At 41.0% G+C, this 20,936-nt stretch overlaps 1 protein-coding gene across 6 annotated transcripts in view; it reads left to right on the forward strand.

Moving 5' to 3' along the window:
* The first annotated feature begins 8,780 nt into the window (after positions 1-8,780).
* ptprub (protein tyrosine phosphatase receptor type Ub) overlaps positions 8,781-20,936 on the forward strand; it is a 163,496-nt gene continuing 151,340 nt past the window's right edge. For 4 of the 6 annotated variants that reach the window (XM_020608389.1, XM_020608390.1, XM_020608392.1 and 1 more), the window contains exon 1: positions 8,782-9,107. In XM_020608389.1, the coding sequence (XP_020464045.1) occupies positions 9,038-9,107 (70 nt within the window). In that variant the 5' untranslated portion in view covers positions 8,782-9,037. Of the gene's footprint in view, positions 9,108-20,936 lie in introns of all 6 variants that reach the window. The other 2 variants (XM_020608395.1, XM_020608394.1) reach the window with 2 other exon arrangements.

The following is a 20,936-nucleotide window of genomic DNA, read 5'->3' on the forward strand; positions in this document are numbered from 1 at the left end:
GTGATGTGCTGTTTGCACCTGTCAGTGAGCGAACGTGAAAGAGGCGGACCCAGGTAGCCGACTTTGATGCAAGGAGTGATTTATTATGTACAGTGGTGATGAGAGTAACAATACACAGAGGGAAATAGTGCGTAGTCCTGTCGATGAGTAGTAGCCGGGTGTTTGACCAACCGCAGGAGGCGAGGAGATTGAGAGCTGGGCCGAGCTGCGTAGGTTGGGTCACTCCTGGGCTGGTCGGCGGTGATGGTGGTTACTGAAGGTAGAGACAGAGAGATGAAGGCAATAGTGGAACAGATAGGCGACTGTGCATTGACCTGCCTGGGAGGAGAGAGTGGAGCCACGGTCTGGAGGAACAGTCCTTCGGGGAAACACAAAACAGTAGCTGGCTAGGGGATAAAGACATACGATGAATACGCACGGAGTAAAGTTGGCCTAGTGGCTAGAAAGAACTCAATTTTATTGTCATTACAGTGAAATGCTAATTAGCAGAATGCATTGCAAAGAATGAGTAAACTGCAGTATAATATACCATGTGGGAATGCTAAATTATGCTCTAACATTAATGATGTGCACTTTAACACTGTTAAGTTTAACATGATAAACCCACTTTAGACAGTATGAACTGTAACACAACAAACAGCTAGGCTTACAACTATGGAAAATGAAGAGCATTTTGATTGACTATTACAAGCTGAGAAAACGTCAGATAACCATGTCAATGCAATTGACATTATAACACCTGCTGAATAGATCTAATATTTACACATTTGCCCGAGGAGGAATGATGGGAGTAGTTACATTACTATTTTCCATAACAACTAGGCCCTTCCATAACATTATCTGACGACGTTAACAGATAGATAGCGTTAGCTATTTATTGATTAGTAAACCATGTTGTTATGCTAATTGTTAATGGCGATTATGGCGTTATCAGCATCCTTTACAGCATCCACACAATTTGGAAAGTTCATGAGGTAATTTTTATTATGACAGGAGGCTGGAGGATCTTGAGTCCTCCAACGGTTGCACATTTGTAAGTAATGTACTTTAAAGAAGAGGCCTATCATCTGGAACACAGCTATATCCTTGTGAGACTTTCAGATGAAACTTCCACCTCCACTGGCTACATTATTAGAAACACAATTACAACTAGACAGTGCTCTGAGAGTGCAAATCTCCACCAAAGGGAAACGCCGTTTCCCCATAATGTCACAAAAGCAATATTCCCATGATAGTTTGACCTGCATAATATGATTGTTTGACCATGAAAACCTACTGTTGGCATTTGGAATGATGCTGATATCATTATTAGTATGAAAGTTCTCCAAGAAAAATGATAGAAATGACAGACATCCACTCGTTTTTTAGGTGTAAAACATGGACTTCAGAGAGTCAACCATAGGCAAAGCGGTAGAGATGTCACATTTCTGCAAGCTTGTGTTCTACATGTTCAACAGCTGTCTGATAAACTGCTTATACAGTCTCTGTTACTGGCTGATTACTGTACTGTGGAGAGATCCTTTGTGTCCTCTGCTCAGCTGTGTGTGTGTCAGAGAGGAGTGCAGTCCCTCCCTCCTCTAAACGGAGACTGACAGCACAAAATACAGTGGAAAAGCAAAGTAGGACAGTTTGCGTCAACCCATGAGGTTATGCTGGGTGATAGTAAAAGAAAGGACAGGGTGGACCACTCGCTAGGTTCTGACAATGGTCATGTTAGGTACTTTCTTAGTTAGATAGATATTGATTAGAGATCTGTTGTATTAGAAGATGTTAGTGTAGCCAGGATGTCTTCCTCAGGCTGTTAAATGCAAGGTTAGTTAAAGCAGAGAAAGGCTGCAGTCAGGGATAAATGTTATTATGACGGTAAAAGTAACCATAATATTTTTCTTAATGTGAATTGTTGTTGTGTTGTGTTAGTCACATAACGAGCACTCATGTCTCCAGAAATGTCTGAACAGATTTCTAAATTGGCATTACTTAGACAGTCTGACCACGTATTCTCAATCTAAGTGGTCACTTTGTTGCCTGAAAAAATGACAACACTTAATAAAATGGCATAATACCAGTCCTATGGATGAAAATGATAACAGCTTTGAGCCTGGCTCCAAATCTCTGCCATCAGGCTCTTGCCCATTGACGCTGTATACGGTAGAGCTTTCCACAGCTGTTGCTTATCATCTCACTGGGCTCCTTCAGTCCCTGTCTCTGAGTGACAGCACTCAGTTTCCATTGACAACAGATAGGGAGCTATCATTAACCCATTGAATTGTCTCAGCCACACACTTTGGCCACAGGGGGGCTCACATACAGCCAACAGCCTTTCCAGCACTCCCAATGGTGAATAATCATTTAAAATATTCCTGTGTCCAAATTATGATATGGATCAGCACCAAAATCTAATCGACTGTTCCGTGGGCGATACCCAACCTCTCCAAAAATTTCATCAAAATCAATTCATTACTTTTTGAGTGATGCTGTTAATAAACAAACCAACAAACACCAGCAAAACATAATCCCTACCCTTGGCGGAGGTACAAATGAATATTAACATCAGTCTACCAGCAGTCATTCGGTATTATGTGTCATGGCTGTCACCACTGTTTGACACCTTTGATACAAAGAGCCAACAAACCTTTGAATCTGCACTTGTGCAGTGTTTTGCCATTCCTGCAGACTGGCCTTAAAAAGTTGCTGTTCACTGGCAGGCAGAGTTATGTCCCTTTATATTACCATCGACTGCAGCTGACATTTCTAAGTGTGGCTTTTTCTTGCAGGCCCCTAAGCTTTGATTTAAAGGCTTTTAAAGGTGACCTGATTAGGCATTGTTCCAGCTGCACCACAGTAGGTAAAATAGCCTCAATTGATCTGCTGTGTGAATGGTAAATCTGAGTGCCTCACTGCACAAGCGGTACTACTTGTCACAGGGCTTAAAACAAATTGACAACTCAAAGTAAACACACCCAGCCATTAACTATGCTCCTCTATCTACAGAATTGTGTTGCCTCCCATTGGTGTACATATTCCAGACATAAAGAAAGAAATGAATGTAGTTTCAGATAGCTGCAATTGGGATTTAGGATATTTTTACTGGGGAAAATGCATTTATTTAGACAGTCATTTAAAAAAAATATGAAAGTGGACACATTTCTTGCAAGATAAGATATCAAGCATCTCTGACATTTCATCAGTCTAATATACTCAACCTTTTTTCTCAGTTTTGTACAGATGCCAAATAATATTTCATTCTCTCTCCAATCTGCACTGTCCTCCTTTCTCTTCTCTTAGAGCATCGCTTTTAACCCATTTCTGTGACTGTGGAGGTGACTGTGGTTCAGTGAGTAGTGTCCTTGGGCAAGACACTGAATCCCCCCCCCCCCCCCTGCCCCCCGTTGCCCCCGATGGTTAGAGCCATCAGTGTGAGTTGGCACCACAAGTGGCTGCTTTGGTTCTGTACCGGAAACAAATCCCTTGTGTGTAACATACTTGGCCAAATAAAGGTGACTATCCTAATTTCCCTGCTTTTTCCTTTCTACCTCTTTGATTTCTTCTATTTTTCTATATCTTTTTTCAGTTTTTCCCTTTATTACTATCTTTTCCAATTCTTTGACTCTCTTCAAATCTTAACATTTCCCTACCTTCCCACTAAGGCACTCTCATTTATCACATATTTTTAGTTTACTTAATTTTTGCCTTTTCTTGCCATTGTGATCAATATGTCTTATTATCCAGCTCCGCAGCTCACATGAATACTTTCACACATATAGACTCAGGGCTGATGGATGAGGTCCTGTCCAGTCTCCAGACCATATTATTAGCCACTTTTAAGCGGAGATTCGCAGCGAGAAGGCCAAGCTACAGGAGACAGGTGAGTTCCTGCAACAGGACCTGTCTAAGTTAAGGAAATGCAGATTAATTTTAAAATGATTTCCAATAAAGACTCCAGTGGCTATATCAAGTTTGAGAAGGAAAATCATAGTAATTGACTTTAATAAGTGATTTCCAATCCTGTACAATGTGTTGTGGACAAATTGATAAAGAATAGTGTTATTAATCATTCAAGCTTTGTAGCTGACTGCTTATTTTGTTTTGCCAGATGCCATCATACTTAATTCCTTGTGTGAGATGTTTGGGCTTTTAGACTCAGTGAAGCACGCTCTGGACCTGAGGCTCAGCCAGAATGAAAAGAACAAAATCCATAACAGTGTTATTGGTGAGAAAGCTGTTGAAGGCAGCAACACTACACATGGTGCTATCCCACTGGTCTGTGTTAATTAATATCCTGCTTTTTGTTGCGAGTCAACATTTGTGTTTTAAGTTTTTGGATTTTGTGAAATATTTAGCACTCAGGCTTGGTTTAGGCTCTGGTCAGTATGCCTAACACATGCCTAGGATCTATGCACTGGGCTCTCACTGCCTGAAGAACACATTATTATTACTTTTTGACAGTTTGACAGTGAAATTATTGAAAAAGTAAGTATTTTGACTGTTGACATGCTGTTGCTTTAAACAGAGTACTGTGTACTAGCATACTGCAACTATAGAATCTTGTTGAACAGTTTCTTCCCTTTTTACTGTAGAAAATTATAAAGGAACAAAAATATGAAAGTATGCTAGGGGAGATAAAATGACCAAAATGATCTTGTAAGATTGAACAATACCAACAAGAAGCAGTGTCTAAGCTCATGTTTCAGCTCTTTAATTCTTTATGGCAGGTTTTGAAGACGATCACTGCAGGACACCAACATATTAGAAATACAGACAGATTTCTCTTTATCTTTCTTCTTGGTTTAAATCTAAGATATTTCATTTATCTCGCCTTTCTTAACAGTGAGGCTGTGCAAACCTCATCTCAATAGAACAGAAGTTAATGGGTATTTCATCATTCAATCACACAGGGAGGAACACAGCTGCTCTGTAGGTTCTTTGCACAGTGCAAGCGCAACACTTCACATGACAATCACTGATGTCAAACAGTCATTTTCTATTTGACAAGCAGTGGAAATCTTTTGTGATATAACTGCCTGCTGTGTTTGGCCCTGTCTTAAAGCTTCAACTCACAGATACAAGTGTAACAGCACTTTTTCTGCCCTGTGTGATTCAATGTTCATTTACTTTTTAAGCGCCATGCTGCTTACCAAGGCCTTGTGGTAGACAGTGACAGTTTGATAGCCAGCCTTTGAATACTTCCTTCAGGGCTGTAATGATATGTTATTATAAATTCATGCACAACACTTCCTGCGCAGATGGAATTGTTTATGAGTGGTTATGAGCAGTGGTGGAAGAACCTTTACTTAAGTAAAAGTAGCAATACAACAATGTAAAAATACTCTGTTATAGGTAAAAGACCTGCATTCAAAATGTTACTTAACTAAAAGTACAAAAGTATTAGTATCAAAACATACTTAAAGTACTAAAAGCAAAAGTGCTCATTATGCAGAACGGCACATTTCACATCTCTGTATCATATTATTGTATTATAATTACTGATGCATTATTGTGTATGTCATATTCAATATCACAGCTGGTAAAGGTGGAGCTAGTTTTAACTAGCTTATATGATAGCTTATAATTTGAACTACTGCTGGGTAGCTTGTGAATTTTCCACCACAGATCACTCAGGTTTTATAATTATACTGTATTTCCTGTATTAATATGGTTATGAAAAGTAGCTAGTAACTAAAGTCATAAAATAAATGTAGTGGAGTAAAAAGTATGAAGGAAAAGAAAATGAAAATACTTACGTAAAGTACAGATACATCAAAATTGTACTTAAGTAAATGTACCTAGTTACCTTTCACCACTGGTTATGAATGGCAACTGATAAAAAAGCTTTTTGATAAAGCTTATAGTTAGGGCTGGCTCAGGTGACCCTGAGCCTTCCTTTAGTTATGCTGCTATGGGTCTAGGCTGCTGGAGGGCCCCCATGATGCTCTGAGTCCCTCTTCTCTTTCTCCATCCATCTATATGCCACCATTACGCATCATTAACTGTGTGTCTCCTCTCTCCCGTAGTGTGTCCTCTCTCTCCCTGTACCTTTCTGCAGGTTGCCCTGGCTCTGGAGCTCTACTTTTCTGATGGCCACATTAACCTGCCCATTGTTTGATTGTTTGTGGTTGTGTCTTGTTGCTTTTCATTTCTTTTCTTTTCTCTCTCCTCTTTCCACTCACCCCAGCCAGTCGAGGTAGAAGGTTGTCCACCAAGATCCAGGGTCTGTTGGAGGTTTCTTCTATTAAAGGGAGTCTTTCCTCCCTGCTGTCGCCAAGTGCTGCTCCAGGGGGGATTTGTTGGGTTTTTCCCTCTATAATAATAATAATAATAATAATAATAATAATAATAATAATAATAATAATAGTCAAATCAAGTCAAGTGTTTATTGTCATATGCACAGTGAGGAAACATGTTTCCTTGTACAATGAAATTCTTATTTTGCCATCCACACAAATGTCACACAATATAAGTGAAATATAAAGTAGATACATAGGTAACACAAAATCTAAATCTCAAAGTCTAAGGCACTTTAAAACAGCTGATGAAAGAAGCATAATGAAAAATACAACCAAACCTTCTCAGCTTCCTCAGGAAGTACAGCCGCTGTTGGGCCTTCTTGACCAGCTGTGTGGTGTTAAGTGTCTAGGTGAGGTCCTCACTGATGTGGACGCCCAGGTATTTGAAGCTGCTCAGCCTCTCCACTTCGAGCCTCCGGATGAACAGTGGCTGATGAGATCTCCTCTCCTTCCTCATGTCCACTATCATCTCCTTCGTCTCGTCTGTGTTGAGGCTGCGATTATTGTCCTTGCACCATGACACCAGACCGGCCACCTCCCTCCTGTAGGCTGCTTCGTCCCCACCAGTGATGTGACCTAAACACTGTGGTGTCGTCCGCGAACTTCAGGATGATGTTGTCTTTATGGGAGGTGACACAGTCATGGGTGAACAGAGTGTAGAGGATGGGACTGAGGACACATCCCTGTGGGGTGCCAGTGTTTGTAACAATGCTGGCTGAAGTCCTATTGCCGGCAACCGCAATAGCGAATAATAATAATAATAATGATAATAGGGTCTAGGTCTTACCTTACTTTATAAAGTGTCCTGAGATGACCTTTGTTGTGATTTGGCACTATACAAATAAAATTGAATTGGAAAAATTGAATGAAATGACTTTCATCACAATGTAGCAGCATCCTTACTGACACCTGTCCTGTTGTTGGATTTGAAAATCAAGGTGCTCGGTTTACTAGAAATTAAATTATTATACACTTGAATAGATTCAGGCCAAAATACTCCCTAGTTTAAATAAATTGCTACTCTGTGCCTTGAATTCCAGGGCGCTAAAATGGCTGCCATGCATCAAGCAGGTGTAATTACAGGTGTTAGCTTGACATACGCTGTGCTCCTGTGGTTATATTCTGTAATTTGCCAAGCAAACCATTGTTCATCTATCATTTGGGGCTAACAACATTAGAGACTGAGACGTATGCTGATATTGGAAGCCTTAGATGCATCTGTTGGGCCTTTTTCTTTTAATCCAAAGCTTTAATGTTCACATTCAACAACAAAATAAATGATTAATACCCTCCACAATGCATCCAATTGGGAATCCTGGAGCCACAGCTGAATGTGCCCAGCCATGTTTTAACACCAGCTTGGTCCAGGCAAAAATGTAGCTGCAACATTAGCTCTTGTACAGCATGTTTAATTTCAAAGGTGATAACAAACACCATGTAGAGCTGTAATCAAATACAACAGGACACTTTGTTGTGCATGAAGATTGTCCAACAATTCATAATCAGATATACAACAGTAATGCTATAAAGAACTATGACATGCCAGATAATGTGGCACATTTTACACATCAGTCACTATGGCTTTACAAGTCTTTCTGTGTTATCTTATTACATAGGTGCAATATGTTGCCCTTTACATTTGCACATTACATAAAAGCCAGGAGTGATTTTTGCCAGGTGTTCTCCACCAAATATTGTCAGCTGTGGGTAGAAATAACCCTGTAACCTCATCAAACACAAATTCTGTGCACACAGCCCGGCAGACTAAGATCTAATTTATGGAGAAATATGCTTTGCACCTGTCACGGGGAGGTATAAGGTGTGTTGTCTGACTGGCCTATGAGAACATATGACTAACCTTGGCTGTAAAACAGCTGTTTATGTAGAAAAAAACACATAAGCAGTAAGTGAGAGTGAGGATGACAACTACATGCCACACACACACACACGCACGCACACACACACACCCACACTGTGTTTTCATTCCTTGTAGGGACTTTACATTGACTTACATTCATTTCCTGTAGACTTATCCTAACCTTAACCATAACCACTACTTGCCTGACCCTAACACTTACCCTAACACCTAACCCTAAACCATGTTGCCACCCTAAAATTCAGTGATTTCTTTGTGGGGACTAGCTTCTGGTCCCCACAAGGATGGCCAAGTCCCCACAGTGTGAGTGTGTTAACAGGTTTCGGTCCTCATGATGTAAGTAATACAAAGGCACCTACTGTACACACAGACACACAGACTAACATTAATTTCCTGGAAACTTACCCTAACTTCACCTTAACCTGAAACCAAATGCTTTGTTTTGGAGACTCGCTTTTTATCCATTTAAGGACGTGGAGTCCCCACAGTACAATGTAGCTGTATAAACAGGTTTACCCCCCCGCACACACAGACACACACCTACACACGGTGTTTTACTTGACCGACGCTTGAATACCACAGGATCGTTGCTGCATGTGACCACTTGGAGGCGCCCCGTTCATACTTTGTATCTGCAGAGAAGTGGAGGCTGGGTAGGAAAGTGGGCTTAAGAAAGAAATCTCTCCCCTGAACTGTTTACCCTGACGTCAGTTTGCAGAACTAGCTCTGCCCCGTCCCTCTCAGTGTCTCTGAAACTCCACTCAGTGAAAACTGGAGGAATAGATGGGCTCGGCTCTGCTGCCTGCGAGCCTGGACCTCACGGAGTGAATGAAATGATTCCTTCTGCTCATTTAAAGTGGACTAAAACAGCTACACGATGAACACCTGCGCCTTTCTGCTGATTTTGACTGTTCAGATCTACGCCGATGGCATCGAGGGTCCAACAGGTAAGACACATATTCATCTCGGTGACGTACACGCAGTTTGGAAGTTCTTACATGTGGATGAAAGTCAAGTGAAAGCAAAGGCGGAGCGAGTTTGGTAAAGATAACAACTTTGTGGCCCCTTTCCGAAACACGTTGCTGCGTTTATCTGCGGCTCACTGCTGCTTCCCATGTCCTAATAATGGGACAGCGTCAAGTCACCCAGTGCAAACGAAAAACAAATTGTTTAATAACTTTAAAAAATGAAGTATTAAGTTCTTAGTAGTATATAGAAAGTATATACGCCTACAAAAAAATGTCGGTTATTTAGAAGGACTGCGTCTTGGTGTTCTGGAAAAACTCAAATTTCTCAAAACACAATCTTCTGCCCTCCTGCTTTTTGTTACTCAAGCATAGTGAAAGGCGCTAGGTAGCTTAAAACGTACTTGAAATTGTGATCCAAAGTTAGAAATGAGTTCATTCAGACCCGAGAATATTCCCCTAAGACGCAACCAGCGACACTTCCACCACCTTCAGGCAACTGAATCAATATTTGTGGGCATGAACCTCCAGACAGACCAAGACCTTCAGCTGCTACATACTGTTTGGCGTCGGGTGGCATTACTATTCACTAGGACCCAGTGAGTTTACATTTTTATGAGGTTTGAGGCTTATTTATTTATTTATTTATTCATTCATTCTTAATATCCCAAGATGTAGCCTTCCACTGAGTGATGGGAAATGCATTCATTGTCAAAGCTGCTGGATTTTTCTCCTGAGCTCCCTCTGGTCTTTTGGGTTTTCCAACCATAGAAGACTTATTTGTGCTCACAAATCAGCCCCAAATCTCCCAAGATGAGGAAAATTATACATATTCACATGCTAAACAGGTTTTAGAGAAGGCCTTTATTTCTTAACCAACCTTTTCTGTTTTAGGAGCAAGCAAGCTATTTTGTGTATATTTCAGATAAAAGGATAAAAAAGTTATGCATTTTCTAAGATTGTTTCCCAGAAATTTACTCTGACTTGTGCACCATGTCATTTTCACAGTAGCTTTTCAGTAGGATAAAGAAATCTTTCCACATACAGAGCGAGAGGAGGAGAAAAAGACAGTGTTAAAAATATCTTTCATATCAATCTGACACGGACCATTTTCTGAATCTGCTTTTATTCACTGAATTCTGTTCAGTCATTTTATCAATGTAATTACAGTGCTTTATTTTAAATTTTTTTGCATGAAGGCTAAAATTGGGCCTGTATGAATGTGTTTGTCACACACATATATTGTACATATGCCTAATTTTACTCCCGTGGAACATAAATCAAAGGTGATTAGGCAGCAGTAATACTGATCATGTTTACACTGCAGGCTGTTTCAACACTGTATAACAGAACTTGTCACATGCATTGTGGAAAAAAGCAAATCTTGATTATGCTTCATGAAAAAATGGGAAACACTCCTAAAGCTTAGTATAGCATTTGCAAATATAACTCAGTGAAAGAAGTAACAACAAAGAAAAGCAACAACAAACCCATGCAAGCGGAATTTGTATTGTTTAGAGCTGAATGGAGCAAATCATTAAAATGAATGGGCTGAGACATGAAGAATTAAATCACAAACAGGTAATTAAAAGAGCTCAGTGGAACAGCAATGCTTCACTACGGCTGCATGAGAGTTTCTGTCAACAAAAATTTACATGGTGTTGGTTTTTTAGTTTGTTAACTGGAGTGTTGCAAGCCTCGCCATCTGTACTTTTACCTTCCCATTAGCTGCTGATAGTTGACGCTGCCAGCTTTTTATGGCTTCTCATATATGTGACTGATCCCCTGGCCTGACTTTTCTTCATGCTTCTCCACTTGTCTGTAAGAGGAGAAGCTGAGGAGCATAAATGCAGCCTTGACTTCAACAAATTTTCGATACCGGTACTGATACAGATACCTCAACTTCGATACTGGTTCCTAAACGATACTTTATTTGATACCAATTTTATAAAAACAATTTTAATAAGAAAATATACATACATTATGCATTTTGCTGCAGACATTACTTTTATTTTTCAGTTCCTTGGCATTTATGTGCACTCAACACAGTTTCATAAAATAAAAAGTAAAACCATTTGCCACAACCTTGAGATCTGTTAACATCAATAATTAAAATGTAGAAAAGCATTTTTGATACTTGACATTTTTGGAAGCTATAGTATTGAAGTAATTCGATCAATGCCCATTCAATGATGAAGTTCGATATCCAGCACTACTCCCGCAGTCTTCAGAGTGATGTACGCTATATTGCTGTGATTCTGTGACGACTACATTGTAATCCGCGAATGCTAAATAATAGCCAACACTCTGCACTTTGTTGGGGATTTCTTGCCCTTTTCACCTGATCTAATTCATATTTACTGTAACTCTTTACTGCCTTTGCTGTGGTCAGCCCAGGCTGTCAGTTCAAGGTAGTGAAATTAGAGGCTATGAAATATGGAGGCTCTCTGCTGCACTGGACTGATCACAGTGAAGTTGATAAGAGGGGAAAAAACTAAGATTTGACTCATATTTACTCAGACACAAAGAGCTGTGAACATGAAAGTCCAGTTCCTCTGTGTGTGTTTAAAGCCCAGTCTGACACTTTAACTCTGTACTCTCTTATGGGAATAGAATGGATGTTCGCTTACCATCTGTCTCCTTTATTAGCAGCTAATGTTGTCAGTTCAATGGTGTAATTATCCTGTGTCTCATGACTCATTTCTCAGTTTGATCTAAAGTTAAGGGAGAACATCCTTTTTGCTTATTTCAGTGAATAGTTCATTGAAAATAACACATGGATTCAGATGAAAAGCGCGGTGAAGGCCCAGACTTTCAAAGTTAAAGCATGACATGGAATGAGTAATACTTTGAGTTTATACTGCATAAACATTAGCAACAGCACTGGGAAAAGTTGTATTGGACCACCGGCACCGCGAAGCATAAAGGGATCAGAGCTGTGACCATATTTTGATAATTGTGCTTTAATCGTTTTAGTCAGTTTATAAACAAAAATGTCAAACATTTGGTGGTTTTAAATGTGGAGATTTAATGCATTTCTCTGTCATACATAATAGTAAACTGAATATTGTTGGGGTCTGGGCCATTGATGGATTACCAAATGGGCCCACCAGGCACATGCCCAGGGGCCCGAGGGGTCAGGGGGCCCTGGGCCTGAGCCTTTGTATGAAGTGACTGTTAATATTTCTTGTTTGAAAGTCATAGAGCTCAGTTAAAAGGCTACAAATAGATGCAAAATGACCACAAACAGAGTCAAAATGGCCACAAAGACATGCAGAGCCATCCTAAAGAGACCCAAACCAACTACAAAGAGACACAAATTGACCATAAAGAGGCATGAAGGGACTACAAGAACCACAGAGCTATCACGATGAGACACAAAACTACCAAAACAATCACAAAGAGATGCAATACTGACCTGTCCATGATTTGGGTTATTGGTCAGACAACACAAAATAAGATCTCACCTTTGGATGTGTGAAAATGCTGTATAAAGGGCATTCTTCACTTATTTTATGTATATCTTACTGACAAGACAATTCATTGAGAAGACAACTGGCAGATTAATAAATAATGAAAATAATCAATTAAGTGCAGCTTTAAAGGGGTTAAACACATTGGAGAGTAGCCCAAATAAGATATAGAGATGGCTAAAATAAAAACATGTTTATTACGTAGCTAACATTGTTAGTATGCATTGTGTCTCTTCAAGCTATTGTCTTGACACTATTTATGTGTCTACGCTACCAATTTAAGTGACTTATTAAGGCGAATGTTCATAACTGTTACATTATTCATACCACAGTAGCTATTTTTAGCTGTTAGATAATGGTCCTTGAGAGTCCATTAGATGTGTTCACTATAATGGGTATCTAAGTGAATAAAAAAAGAGCTCAGGATGCATTTGTGAATTATTGTAGTTGAAAAAGTAACCATCATGTTGAAAATGTTGCTTGGCCCCAGAGAGTTCCCCACATGAGCCAGGCCACCATTTGTGGATAGACGGCGAGGGGCAGTAGGGACCGGGCCTCAATCAGACTCCTGAAAAGCCTGGTTGATTTCCATCTTTGTGGGATCACAGGCAGTAATTCAGAGAGCAGATGGAGAACTTTACAACATGGAAGGAGAGCACTGGATGGGAAGGAAGAGGGGAGAGAATTTCAGATAGAGAAGCTGAGAATGACAGAGGGATTTATTCAGATAGATGCTCAGGATGTTTTACTTTTGACTGAGGTCACAGCAGGACTTGTGTGCGCCGCCCATTCAGCCTTCACCACATCTGTATGTGTGTGTGATTAAACAGTGTATTTATGAAAGGAGTTCTCTACTCTGCAGCCTGTCTCTTCCCATTTCTGTCTCTTGATCTATTGTAATGTGGGACTTTGTGGAGGTGAGCCAGCTCCTGATTGGCTTATTCATTTCACAAGACTGGAAGATGAAACATATCCATCTACTGTGTGCATTCAAGGAGTTCTGCTGGATACCAAGTGCTATGATTAGTGCTCCTCATCAGTGGAAGTGTGTGTCTGTCGTGAGCTGCTCTCATTTCTTTGTGATGCATCTCACCTAAGCTTGTGCTGTGCTGAGTGTGCAGAGGTTTTTTATGTTAGACTGCAGCCCACCAGCACCTTGTGCTTGTTGTGCTTAATTAAACTTACTAAGCATTTTTCTGTTCTCTTTTTAATTATTACAAGTTACTGTTCTGTTTTCAAATCACTCAACTTTTTTTCTTTTTTTATGGTTGAAGACTCAGTTGTACTTGCGGTCTACTCAGGCAGAGGATTGTTTGCTCTTCAGAAAGGTCAAGTACAGTTTGGGAGTCATGTTTCTGAGGCAGAGAAAGAGCAGGTTGTTGCCTTAGAGAACAGGGCAAAGCCCCAGAAGCAGGATCATTTCTGCTGCATGTCTCTCCCCTGCCCTTTAGCTCAGCCTCCATTGTGTGCTTGTGCTCCCTCGTATCAGATCTCACTTTCTAACATAGACCTCTGAAAGGAACCACTCGGACCACTGGGCAGGCTGGAGATAATTATACATGACACTTATTGTTCTGTCAAAGTCTCTGTTTTTCTACGTGTATTATTAAGGGTCAGGAATTACGGTTAGTCCACAAGAACAAGTGGGAAACCAAAAAAACAACTAATTTCCTCATTTGGAAAAGAGTTAAAGAACCATGAAACATTAGGCAGTGAGGTACTTGGAAAATTAGCATGGCAACAGCTTACTGATGCATGTTTCCGAGATTGTTATTCAGACTCCTTTGTGCTCTTCTATGTTTGGCTGAACATTTGGCATCTCATCTTTAAGCAGTTTTTGGCCATGCTCTCTTTCGCAAGCGATGCACAGACCGCTTACTGTTTTAATTTGAAACTTGCACACTGTGTCATATGCTATGAATGTTTTAGCATATTGATGAAAATGGAGTATAGTAATGTATGCATGTGCGATACTTTTTCGTGTGTGTGTGTGTGTGTGTGCATGTGGTAATCAGCACTTTTGTTTATTAGCGCCTTTGCCTGTAGGAGTCTTGCCATGCAGGAAGGTCTAGCGGTGCTGAGTGACTCAGCTCCGACACTGATGGTAGCAGGGGCTGGAGCTACCGCCACTGTGAGCTCAAGAGGGTTACTGTGACACCTTCCAGCAATCCTGAAAGAGATGCCAAAAGATTTACAGTCAGCAGCCCGCCTTGGCCTGGCTCTCATTTCCACTGCTGCAGCAACAGCCGGTGTGCAGGCTTCTCAGCTACCTCAGCCAGGTGTTATTAATGTGGTATTGATCTTTCAAACGCTAGCAAGTTCATTTTACTTAAATTTGATCAAGTGGTATTCTGACTGTAGCCTGCAAGTTTGATATTAAAGGAAATTAGCCAAACCTAGCAGCCAGGACTTGCATAAGTGCATACGAGGAGCTGGGTCTGTGGCAGAGGAAAGTTAACAGTGCTGTTTGGAGCAGAGGACAAGAAGAAGTAGACAGCCTGTCAGACATGAAAGACTGAGCCACATTTTCATAAGAAGGCTGCATATATGACAAATAAGCAACAAAATATCCTGTTGATGTACTGGTTTAAAGCGCCAAGTCTGTTATACTCATTATCACTTAAAAGCATATGTTTTGCTTAAATAATGGACATGAAAATCTATCACTGAACACAGATGGGCCAGTGTTTATAGCCTGGATATGAAGCGAGTGAGCCTGCGTAGCACAAGCACACACACACAGATGTGTAATTATCCAACAAAGAAATAAGTGGGGCCATGAGTGGAAGCTGTTTCAGTTCCTGTGTTTTCTCTCCTGATGTAAAAAGATGCAAAAAGTGGGTCTGCAAGACTGATGCTGCAAGTGCTGCTCTTTATCCCCCACCCAGAGGAAAGAATGCCTCCTGAGCAGTTTATATTTTGCCCACTGGCCGTATATCAGCTCTTTACCGTTCTCACTGTGTCGACATTTTTACAGCAGGCTCTTCAGACCCAGTGTCACGGTGTATGTAGGGTGTAATGAAGGCTCACGCTGCAGGGGTCAGGGTTCAGAATTAGGTCAGGATTGTGGTGTTGTGTAGTGTAGACCCCTCCATCCCCACTGAAATCTGGCCCATTGACACTCCTCTAAACGCCCTCTTTGGGACATTTTTTCCTACCTTCTGGTGTTACGGATGCAGGCTTTAATTGTCTTTTTACCACGGTGCCTGCTCTCTAACGGGAAGTGGTATTTCTGTCTCGAACAGTCCCTTTGGGTGAAAAAGAATCCACACAGACACCCAGCCATGAACCCACAATATCACACTGATGTATCTCACACTAAATTGAAGAGCATTAAAGTGTAGCGGAGCATGGATAATGTCTAGTCTGTTGAAATAAAAGAGCACAGCATTTGAGGCCTTCACAGCATGAAATCTTACTAAAACGGGGCTGTTTTAAAAAAATGCCATATCTACTCAGTTGTACAGCGTGTAGCTTGGATCACACATCCCCGTTTGCTATTAAATTGAAGGCATTTTCTGTCTGTTTTCATGCACATGCATGGCACAGTGGTGACACTCAGCTGTGACAGCGGTTGGTGTTGGTGGGTTATGGGTAATTCATGGCAACTGTGGTAACAGAGGTGCCTGCTGGTGGTAAAATCAGCCAGCAGAGCGATTTCAAACCTGTTGAGCACATGTAACATGTATGAAGTACTTGATTTTAGAAGAATGTAATGTTGACAGATTTAGTTTTTGGCTGGATGACCTTAAAACGTTTCAAGGAATTCACCTGGAATTTTCTAATTCCATGATGGTTGAATTGAAAATATTTGAGTCACCCAAGCTGGAGCTTCACAGGTTCCACCACCACGGGTTCCATGTTGCATGCAGTTTCATCACTGTTCTATGCTGTGAAAATTACTCATTAGTCTGGCAGTTTTACTTAAAAAAGTTCTGTAGCTTTTGTTATTATTGCAGAATGCAAGCAATTCCTATTCTACTCTGGACTGCCAGCACTTTGTGTCAGAGTCTTATAGAAATGGTGGATCTGTAGAGTATTGCAGGGTGCCATGTTAGCAGCACACTGGTGTCTGACCGCTGGTTGGATTGAAAAAAAGCTTTTGTCAAGTGATGTTAGTAAAGAGAGTTCGGGGACTCAGCCGGCCTTGGACGCTTTGTTCAGATTCAGGTATTGAAGTCCGACAGAACAAAAGCAGAGCCTATTGATTTCTCAAACACAGCCTGTCACAGTCAGCTTATTGTCTTCTTCCTCCTGAAAGTCTCCCTTCGATCCTACATGACCCCCCCCTCCCATCACAATCTGACTCACTTTGACATGCTACGATTTCAGCAGTTGCTCAGGGAATTGTGAGTACCTATGTCATTAAAAAAAACATCCCTTTCCCCCTTGGCAGTTGCACTTTGTATCATTGTAAGACATTTCAGCAGCAACCAGTTTCACGGTTTGCCCAGTTTTACCACTTCCTGTGTGTCCTTGTATGTATGATTCAGGTCAGTGGATAACAGGTTAATCATTGAAAACCGTATCTGTAATTCTGTTCTTTTCAAAAAGTGGTATGCAGTAATTGTCTAAGGGCAAAGAGAGGAAGCTCTGTTTGATGTGCAGTGCATTTAGACTGCATTTAGGTCAGTTTTGCAGGGAATCTAATGAAGAGGGATAGCTCCTCCTAAAAATATGTATTCTTTATCTTAAGATCACAGCACTTTTATTGTGTTGCACAGAAACGGGTACGACACAATTCCTCAGTACATATGTACTGTTTAGGACTGTTTGTACAGGCCCACAGATGTGAGCTTCTCACCTGAATGCCAGGTACTGTAGGATGGCCTTGGCAAACCTTCCTTCAGGGCCCTCTGGCCCTCCACAACCCTCCAGGGTCCTCCTGGGCTAGGGAGTGCTCAGCTGCCTGGTGTTCCTGGGAGACAGATCATCAGTTGGAAAGACCTTTGTTTGTTCCTGTGCGCTTGACTTGGCTCCACAGCTGAGGGGAGGCTGGGAATGGGTGACTGAGGTGGACACCGCCATTGCGCTGATGTGAAGAGCCTTTCATGTTTCCTTTTATAAATGAACAAAGGCCATGGCATTCTGCACATGTGACACCTGTTCTGACTTGACATGTCCACACTAATGCAGCTACACTACTGTGCAAAAGCATTAGGCCTCCATTAGATTTGTTTGTTTTAACAATGTTATGATGACTATATATTTATTTCTCACTCTCTTTATCAGAATACAACTAGAAAATTTAAGAAATATTTACACAGTATTAAAAAAACACAGAAATGTCAGAAAAAAATCGGCAAACAAACTGGATACTCGAGACTGGAGGAAATTCAGTAAGGACCTGGCTCAGCATCTGGATGCTTCATCTGGATGCCAAGTTGATCCTTAAATGGCCTGAGGAAGGTTGATCAAGAACAGGCCTTTGTGGAAGAACAGCAGCCAAGAAACCACTTTTCAGAAGGGGCACACAGAGACAAGATATGCAAACACTCGCAAAGACTGGAGTGAAGATCAGTGGAGAAGAGAATTATGGTGTGATGAATACAAGTTTGAAATTATTGGGTCCAGTCGTCGACAGTATGTGAGAAGAAGAGTTGGAGAGAGCTGGAAGAACGGAGTGCAGCAGCCTCCAGTGAAACATGGTGGAGGGTCTGTCATGGTTTCAACATTTCAAAACAGTCTCCCCAAAAGAATTCAAGCTGTGCTAAGTGCAAAGAGAGGACACAGTAAACACTGACTTTGGACTGTAGAAGACAGTTTCGTGTTTTTTTAATACTGTGTACATATTTCTTGTATTTTCTGGTCATAGCTTAATAAAGACACTGAGAAATAAATATCAATCATTATTACAGCCTTGCTAGAACAGTAAAACTGCAAAACTACTGGTGGCCTAAGACTTTCGCACAGCACTAGGACACAGTAAACACTGACTTTGGACTGTAGAAGACAGTTTCGTGTTTTTTTAATACTGTGTACATATTTCTTGTATTTTCTGGTCATAGCTTAATAAAGACACTGAGAAATAAATATCAATCATTATTACAGCCTTGCTAGAACAGTAAAACTGCAAAACTACTGGTGGCCTAAGACTTTCGCACAGCACTCTACATTTAAATATGCTTCTGGCCTGCAAGTCATGCTGAACTGGCACTGACAATTTGAAAACACTTTCAGTGGACGATTCTTAAGCCTTACAATGTCATGCGAGCTTTACAAAAACTCTGACACCATCGTTGTAATGTGATCTTCTGTAAATGTGTTGGCTCGAGGGGCCTGCACATACCAAGTGGAGGAGACTTCAGCACTTCTCTGTTGTTTTTGGTATTTTCATGTGAATGGCGAATGGATGGGAAGTTGTCAAACCATTTCGTGCCAAATAGACACGAAAAGACAGCGCACTGTTTGTGCTAATGTGAAACACACAAAGTCAGAAAAATGCAAGGATGTCTGGAGAGCCCTCTGGGTGTTGTTAACAAAGAGCTTAATTCAAAATCATAAACAGAAGATTTTAATTATTGCCTGGCCACTGTGTGTGTGTTTATATGCTTGCTGGCGAGAGCCCTGGTGTGTGTTTTGTATAAGGAAATGGCCCAGATTTGTGATTGTTCCCACCTGATTATATGTAAATATTTGCTGAACTCCTTTGGCCATTTTGAACTTCCATAAATCACAGCCATGTGGATTGTTATGGAGCTTTGTTTGCTTTATTCCTCTACTGTGTGAAAAATGCTCATGAAAAAACATTAACATAGTACGTTCTGGACGTATTCGTCAGACCATGAATATATTGCACTGCAAAGATCAAAAAGCCAGGCTTTGCTTTGGAGCCATTGTGTGTTCAGGGAGAAGTTGGAGGCGCAGTGTATCAGAGACCCCGGCCTTTGTCTGCGTGGACAGCCGGGGTAATTAAGAATCAGCTTAGGCTTGGATTATTGCTGGAAGTAGGCTGATCACAGGGGACCGGAGAAGGCATTAAGAGAATGGTGGGTAATATGGGTATTACTGTGCTTAGCAGTGGTATCATGTGACAGTAAGACAACTGACAATGGCACCCTGTTGATGCCGAGATCCCTCGCTCTTTGCTAATAGGCTTTTGTACAGATAGCTTTGTTTATCCTCATTGTGCAGGACTCCACCTTCCCACTTTATCTTCCTTCCTCACACATATTCAACTATTTATAATTTGTCTTAGCCTAATTAGAAAATGGTATTATTTTGCTGTACACCTCCCTGAAGTATTTTAGCAGTGCTGAGACTTTTTTGCCTTACACCAGCACCTTTGAAACGAAACATGCATGACTGTTCATCTTTCATGCGAGTGCACATACACGCACACACGGCCTTGCTCTTCTAGAGATATTTTTGTGGAAGGTAATTAATGTTTTCATTAACTGAACGAGCTGTAAGGCAGAACTAAAAGCCTGAAACCCTCAGGTCCTTGTCTTCCTCTACTTTAGAAAACACGGTCACTGAAATGGATAGCCTGTGTTTGCAGAGTGGTAAGATATTTTTTTGTTAGTCCAGCCTGTTGTTTTTTTTTTTTTTTTTTTTTTGAAGACACAAGTTAAAATTTTGTAGCTTCTGCACCGTCTCCATAAGTGAAAGCCATTTGTTGCCCTTTAGAAAGGATATGGAACCAGGCCAGTGTGAATAATAACAATGTAGGCAGATAGTTTATCAAACACTGAAAGTTTTATTAAATGACCCATTTAACTTGTCACATTACTCAACAAACTGTATCAGCTCCTTAAATATTAGAAAATATTCCTGCAGGTGGACAGTTGGCAGAATTATCAGCGCATGATGTAACACAACAGTGCTTTGTTTTGACCTTACTGAAAAGGAGCAGGGAATTGTTTTCCACAGTCTTTAAAGAGCTAATCCCATCAGAGGGACTGCACAGCATGGTGGGATAACTCAGTCACGTCTGAGGTGCTGCTGCCAGAACAAGAGGCAGACAGGAATGTGTTTGTCTGGCTAACTTGGCTTTATTCACTCCTGACTGGAAAAGCAATGGAGGAAAACTCCTCCCAGACAACTTGACTTCTTAATTCCTCTTTCTGAGCCAGGATAAGGAGCGAGTGTGATTCTATGAGCCCCTGTGCATCAGTGAAAGCAGGAGACAACTTCTTGATTGGGATTCAGTGGTGGTTTGTGGAGATGCAATAGTGGCTCAGACTGTCATTATGGCAGATGAATTAACTAGGTTTTTACCTCTCAGAGGAGGGTTCCTCGCTTCACTGGTTGTCTCTTGGCTTGGTTAGTCACATGTGCTCCGGGGGGAATGGGCTCATTCATTGGTGAGGCCATGAAACGAAGGATTTAACCCAGT

The sequence above is a fragment of the Monopterus albus genome, unplaced genomic scaffold, assembly GCF_001952655.1.
Source record: "Monopterus albus unplaced genomic scaffold, M_albus_1.0 scaffold93.1, whole genome shotgun sequence".
Taxonomy (NCBI): domain Eukaryota; kingdom Metazoa; phylum Chordata; class Actinopteri; order Synbranchiformes; family Synbranchidae; genus Monopterus; species Monopterus albus.